Here is a 7002-nt window from a genome sequence, read left to right on the forward strand (position 1 = left end):
ACTTATGAAAAAATTTTAACAGTAAAAAAAGTTCAGAGAACACAACAAAAATACTAATTAGACAATTTTAAATCTTTGAATTGTATTCCAAGTTCCAACTAGGCGCCTTGTGGCACTTAAACCCAAATTTCCCAATGAGAAATGTCACTAATAATATTGCATTTGCACGTGGTAGGTCCATGCTCTCTTACGTTGACAAATTAAAAGAAAAAAAAAATGTTATCTTTATATCCAAAAACTATAAAGATCAGATTTTTAAGCTTAACAACTAACAATGGCCGCTGCTGCTGTGATTTCCGTGGTGGTTCAGCTGTTGGGTTCTCTTCCTCTAGAAATGATAATCAAAGAAGTAAGCTTGCTTAACAATGTCCAAACCCGAGTTGAAAATTCCAAGAGAAAACTAAGGTCCATTAAAGCTGTACTCCAAGACGCCGATAACAGAAGATGGAGTACTAACAGTAGTCAAAGTGTCAAACTTTGGCTCGAGATGCTTGAAGATGACTCTCAAGAGATTCTTAACGTGCTCGATAGATGGAACACTCTAATTCTCAGATCCCAAATCGAGAAAGATATCGAATTGTTGGAATTTGGAAAGCAGAGCAGCAAGGTCAGTCGATTCATCTTTTCTTCTTCTTCTTCTTGCTTTTGTTATTTCCCTAAAGTTGAAAAACTGATTTCACACCGTGAGATTGTTCGTCAAATTGAGGAAATTGAAGAGAAATTAACTATTGCTGCTAGTCAAATTGGTTCATTAGGTCTAATAGAGAACATAACAAGACTCAATAATACTAGTCGTGGGAGATTAGAGACTACTTCCTTTGTTGATGAGGTTGAAATTCATGGTCGAGATATGGATGAGAAGGCCTTATTAGAAATGTTAATGTTAGATTTTGGACCACTAGAGGTGATTTCTGTGGTGGGTATGGGTGGACTTGGCAAGACTACTCTTGCTCAATTAGCATTTAATAATGAGGAAGTTAAGAATCACTTTCCCAAGAAAATTTGGGTAAGTGTTTCTGAGCCATTTGATCTACTCAACATTGCATCAGCAATTATTGAAAACCTTCTTAAAGATTATGATCATCAGTCTCCAATAATAACTGAGGAGAAAGATGAGGAAATGAGTAGTAGTAGTAGTAATGTGGCCCCGAAATTTCAAACCTTACAAGCAGCGCTTAATTGGATCACTAGTCGTCTAGGTAGAACTCGATTTCTTCTAGTGCTAGACGATGTATGGAATGAAGAGTATAGTAAATGGGAGCCATTAGAGATAAGTTTGAAGAAGTTAGAACGAGTTGGGAGTCGAGTACTTGTTACCACGCGAAAGGAGAGTGTAGCGCGTTTGATGGGAACCAAATTTTCCCAAATTATTAAGTTGAAAGAGTTGAGCCAGAAAGAGTGTCAATTGATATTTGAAAGACATGCCTTTAAGGATAGAAGAAGTGAAGAAATCGAAGAATTGAGGGATATAGGTGCTCAAATTGTGAGCAAGTGTAAAGGGTTACCTCTTGCAGCAAAGACTTTGGGTGGTCTTATGCGTTTCAAGGGAAGTAGACAAGAATGGGAGGATGTTTTGTGTAGTCATTTGTGGGAGTTAAATGTTCGTGAAGTTGAGCAATATCTCTTTGGTCCATTGCTATTAAGTTATATTGACTTATCTTCTTTAGAAAAACGTTGTTTGTTACATTGTGCCATATATCCAAAAGATCATTTCATTGATAAGACACAACTGATTCAATTGTGGATGTCAGAAGGGTATCTAAATTCAGAAGAAGAAGGTTCGAATGTCTTTCAGAATTTAAGTATGCGATCTTTTTTTCAAGATTTTCAAGAGGTAGAAGAAGATGTATTCGATGATGGTAATGTGGTTTGTAAGATGCATGACATATTACATGACTTTATTCAATATTTGACAAAAAGAGAGTATGAGATTGTAGAAGCTTTTATCATTAATTTAGATGGTAATCAGAGGAGGAGGCTCAGGAGATTCGAACTTGGTGATCAAAGAATCCGACATTTGACCATAACATTAGAATCTGAAGCTCAATTTCCTAATTTGAAATTGAGTAGTGACAATAAAAAGTTTTTGCACACCTTTCTTATTTTAAGGCAGGGAAAGAGCAGTGCTGTATGTGTTGATAGCTCTGTGTTTTTGAGTTTAAAACATCTTCGCAGTTTAAACTTGTCGAATTGTGGGCTCAAGAGTTTGCCAGAGAATATTGGGAGCTTGATACATTTGAGATATCTTGAGGTTACAAACAATCCTTTGGTGAAATTACCAGACACAATTTGTGACTTGTGCAACTTGCAAACATTTAGATTGGAGCATGGCTGTCCATCACTGCTAGAGCTACCCGAAGGCATTGGGAAGTTAGTGAACTTAAGGTTTTTGTATCTTGGAGGCTGCAGCCGTTACGATTTCAAAGGATTACCAAAAGGTCTTTCGAAGCTTACTTCGCTGAGAATTTTAGATTGGTTTCAGAATCCCAAAAACAGCACAAAGTACTTAACTCTCAGAGAGTTGACGACAATGGCGAATTCGAACAATCTCAAAATTAATCTGATGGCTCTTCGTTCGCATGATGCTGCTGCTGCTGCTTCTGATGAGGGTCATAACAAGATGGATCTAACCACTTTGGGAAGCATTTATGAACTTGTCATATACCCAAACATGATGACAAATGATCCCCATGATGTTGGATTATTTGAGTTTATCAAACCTCATCCAAAGTTGAAAGTTTTAATACTAAGAAAATGTAGCAGAATCCAAACATTCTCTCCAAAATGGTTAAAGTCCTTAACTTTATTGCGTGAGATTGAATTCTATCGTTGCTATTCCTTAGAGACATTAACTCCAGCTATTGGAAAACTACCTTCTCTAGAGACACTCCATTTCTGGGGCTTACACATCAAAAACATGGGGCCTGAAATTCTGGGGATAGCAGAAGAACAAGTTACTCCTCTATACCCCAGGCTTAAAGTGCTCAAATTTACAAGCGCGGAAAATTGGTTGGAGTGGAAAACAGATGCACCTTGTTGCGATGTAACGATCATGCCTTGTCTCCAATCCTTACATTTTAGCTATTGCAAAAGACTTCAAGTACTACCTGGCTTCCTTCATAACGTGCCTTTACAGTTTATTTACATAACAGAAGCAGAAATTCTTGAGAAGCATTGTCGAGTTAGGGACAAGAATGAGTGGCCCAAAATTTCTCACACCAAAAATATCCTCCTCAATGACATCCATGTACAAAAGGATGGTTGTTACTTTGGAGATTGAATTGGTTTCCACTACCCCATCTTGAGTCTTCACTACTTCAGGTATTTATTGATATAAATTTCAGTATCTTTTTCATGCATAACAAAGAAAAAAAAGACAGTTATTTAGCTAATTAACAATGCTAATTAAACTTTATGTGTACCTTCATTTTAGATTCTAAGGTAGTTACTTGTTTGTATTGGAACCTAGCCATTGGTAGAAATGGTTCATCTCAACACTTAGTTAAAACAGATAAAGCAATGGCTTATTGCACAACTTGGATTGAGCCTCACCAACACTTATATATAGGTCTCAACGCTCTCAAGTCTCTCGAATGCTCATACTGCAGAATTCAGAGATAACTTAGCGAGAGATTGTCCGAGATTTACTGAGTGTATGTGTGGAGGGTTATAATGGGCGTATCATTCTTGAAGTGATTTCCCTCGACGTGAGAAACTTTGTAATAGTTGATTGTGAATGTAATCTTTTAGACATAATTAAGTGTGTAATGCTAACTATTCTTATTAATAAAGATTCAATTTGACTCTTTATCGAGCTAAATTTTTATCTTTTGTCTTTGATTCTGTTTAGTTTAATTTATTTGATTTTTGTAAAAACATTAGACATCATTTCTGTAATTTTTGCTTATGTAATTTACAGTATAAATACTTTTAATAATATTTAAATTTTATTTTCGAAATTCCTATAAAATATTTAGTTGTTAAGTGTCAAGTCAATAATCACATAACCATAAGTCATCAAATTTTTATTTTTTATTTATAAATTAATTTAATAAATATATTAATAAAAAAATGACACATGAATAATAACTTTACATTCAACTATCAAAAATTACAAAGTTATAACTTTATTATTACCGTAAAAAAATTAAACTTAAATATTTATCTTCAATCAAAAATTAAAATTTAAATAATTACACGGCAAATTACTCAATCGCTCTTTTTAATTTTTAAAACTACTCTCCAATTCTCATAAAACCCACATGGAATCCAACAACCCCTCCCTCATGACAGATAGCTAGCTTCATAATAAGCCCAAATTTTATAAAATTAGCATAATATACATTAAAAGCCACCAAATATATAATATAATCCCAAATTGAACATTGACTGAATATTAATAACAACATATTATAAACAAAAATAAACCAAATTAGGCATGAAAATATTATAAAACGACTTATAAGGTTAATTAACATGAGTCTTCAAACTCATGCGCTGTATATATATATCATCATCTAGTGTCATATAAAATATTATTATGACACGTTAGATTATGTGTTGTATAATCCATCTTAATATTAATATTAATATTAATAAACCACCTTCGACGAATCTCTAATCATGATTATCAATAATACAACTATATAACACCATCTTCTTCACCTTCAATCTTCATAATCACATAGAAAGATCCAAATTAGTAACAAAAAAAAAGTGAGACAAAGAAAAAAATGGATGAGAAAAATGGAGAGGTGGTCGAGCCAGAATCAGCTACAACGCAACCACCCAACAATGAGCACAAATTCAAGAGAAGAATGGTGGTATTGGGCATCATTATCGCCATGATTGCGTGTTTACTACTATTCATTGGTTTGATTTTCGGGCTCGTAATTCTTAGAGCCAAGGCTCCTATTCTAACCCTAAACAAAAAGAATTTTAATCTTCAAAGTTTCAATTCTTCCTCTTCTTCTACTTCTTTCGATATAACCTTTGCAACTCAAATAAGAGTTCGTAACCCTAATTTCGGGCCCTATAGATTCGAAAACACCACCGCCACCTTCACCAACCGCGGGGCCACCGTGGGACATGTTATCATTCCCAAGGCTAAGGTTAAAGGTATAACAACCAAAAAGATTGATGTGATTGTGAGTTTGAGTTCGTCTCAATTGCCAAATAATGCTGATCGTACTAAAGAGTTGACCGCAGGGTCGTTGACTTTAGTTGCTAGGGCAACAATGAGTGGGAAACTTAAAGTTATGGGATTGGTGAAGAGGAAGAGAGTGAGTAATTTGAATTGCAATCTTGTTATTGATATCAATAAAAAGAAGATCAAATCTTTAAAATGTAAAATCCCATTTAGAGATAGGAGATATAGGTCCCATGTCTAGGACATTAATTTTATGATGATTTTAGAGGATCAGTACTGAGATATGTATAAGCTCAAAACTATTTGTTTTTTATTTTTTATTTATTTTTTTATTTTTAATTTTCTTTCATGAGTGATTTGGTGGTTCATTATTATTTATTAAGCTTATTTATTTAGAATGGGTGTGAAGCTATAGCTTTCGCTTTGAATTTTTTCTTTTTAAATTTTGTAATATAATCATTTGTATTTTTTATGTATGTATAATTTTATCTTCAGTTGTTCATTCATTTATTTCTTTTCTTTTTATGTGGATTTATTTGTATAAAAATAACTTTGTAATATTTATCTTCAATCGTCGCATTAATATTTATTTGTATAAAGTTATGTTACTTCTATATTATAACTAGTGGTGGATTAATAGATTAATAAATAGGTTTATGATTAAATTAAAACGTTCTATGAAATGTTCTAGCTATTTATTTTACAGATACAATAATTTGTGGTATATAATAAATAAATATATGTGAATAAAAAACACTGAATACTATATTATATAGCATGAAAGTCTTTTTTTTTAAAAGAATGTCGACTAGCTAATTAAATTAGATTTTTTTTTCTTCTTAATTGAATAATACAAATAGAAAATAAATAGAAAAAAATCATGCAATTTGTATATTTGAATAATATATTATATAGCTGCCCTTGATGATGTGGTGTTATTCTTAACATATACACAATTTATTTTCTTTTATATCTGTTTTTAGTATTTTTTTTTGTTGCTATTTTATTCAAATAATTAGTTAACAACCCGCGTTTCGCGGCGGATGTTTAAAAAAATTTAATATTACTAATTTTTCATATAATTTTTCTTTGATAATATGAGAAGTTAGGTGTACAAATAGGTAACTTTGACATGTAATTATAAAATCTCTTTTTTACAATGGAAGTCCGAAATTTAAAATTGTTCTCATCATTGTATATATTACCTATTGTCATTACCGTATCTCATTAACTCTAGTTTACAAAAAAATTAAAAAATGTGATAGATTTGGAGTTATTATTTTTTTTAAAAAAAAATTAAAATAGAAAAATGAAAAATTAAGGAAAAAATAAATAGAGATATTTATATTTTAGAGAAATTACCTCATATACTATTTTTTATTTTTTTAAAAAAAAATTTACGATTTGGATTGCTCCGATGATTTTTATCTCAATTGTTATGTGAATTTTGGTTGAGATTTATGTTGCTCCGTTAGTTGCTATATGGTTCTTATATGAAATTCCGTAAAGTCTAAAAATAAAAAAAGTTCATGTAATTTATATGAATTAATATTGTTAGGCTAAAATTAGTCTAAGTTTCGGGTCATATTTTCGGTTAGTTTTCACTCTTTGTTTCTAGTTTTAGGGCTATTTTACGCTTGATTCTTTTGTTTCAGGTCCTTGGGTGTTTAAAGAAAGTATGTACAAAAATTGAGGACGCGTGGTGAAAGAATCGAGAAGAAAAACCAAATATTGTGTCGCTGCCTGTTCCAGTCGCGACGGGAACTGGCAGAAAGATTTTCAAGAAATCGCAGCTTAACCCCGTCGCGACGGGGGCATTGCCAGTCGCGACGGGGACCCAGAGACGGGATTTT

The 7002-nt window shown here is 32.5% G+C and overlaps 2 protein-coding genes across 4 annotated transcripts; both read left to right on the forward strand.

Moving 5' to 3' along the window:
- Positions 1 to 220: 220 nt before the first annotated feature.
- Positions 221 to 3791, forward strand: LOC115715909 (putative disease resistance protein RGA1). Of its 3 annotated transcripts, none has more exons than XM_030644581.2 (2): positions 221 to 3321; positions 3434 to 3791. In XM_030644581.2, the coding sequence occupies exon 1, from the start codon at positions 275 to 277 to the stop codon at positions 3278 to 3280; it is 3006 nt and encodes a 1001-aa protein (XP_030500441.2). In that variant the 5' UTR covers positions 221 to 274; the 3' UTR covers positions 3281 to 3321; positions 3434 to 3791. The 3 variants fall into 3 exon arrangements, with proteins under 3 accessions (XP_030500441.2, XP_030500442.2, XP_030500444.2); XM_030644582.2 differs by having other exon boundaries at positions 3470 to 3791; XM_030644584.2 differs by having other exon boundaries at positions 3569 to 3791.
- A 771-nt stretch (positions 3792 to 4562) lies between these two features.
- Positions 4563 to 5751, forward strand: LOC115717317 (uncharacterized). Its single transcript, XM_030646285.2, has one exon. The coding sequence runs from the start codon at positions 4734 to 4736 to the stop codon at positions 5388 to 5390; it is 657 nt and encodes a 218-aa protein (XP_030502145.2). The 5' UTR covers positions 4563 to 4733; the 3' UTR covers positions 5391 to 5751.
- Positions 5752 to 7002: the final 1251 nt, after the last annotated feature.

This window comes from Cannabis sativa, chromosome 5, assembly GCF_029168945.1.
Source record: "Cannabis sativa cultivar Pink pepper isolate KNU-18-1 chromosome 5, ASM2916894v1, whole genome shotgun sequence".
Lineage (NCBI taxonomy): Eukaryota > Viridiplantae > Streptophyta > Magnoliopsida > Rosales > Cannabaceae > Cannabis > Cannabis sativa.

Excerpts from the sequence above, each read along its gene's own strand:
- LOC115715909 (XM_030644581.2), top strand. The coding sequence starts at position 275 with ATGGCCGCTGCTGCTGTGATTTCCGTGGTGGTTCAGCTGTTGGGTTCT.
- LOC115717317 (XM_030646285.2), top strand. The coding sequence starts at position 4,734 with ATGGATGAGAAAAATGGAGAGGTGGTCGAGCCAGAATCAGCTACAACG.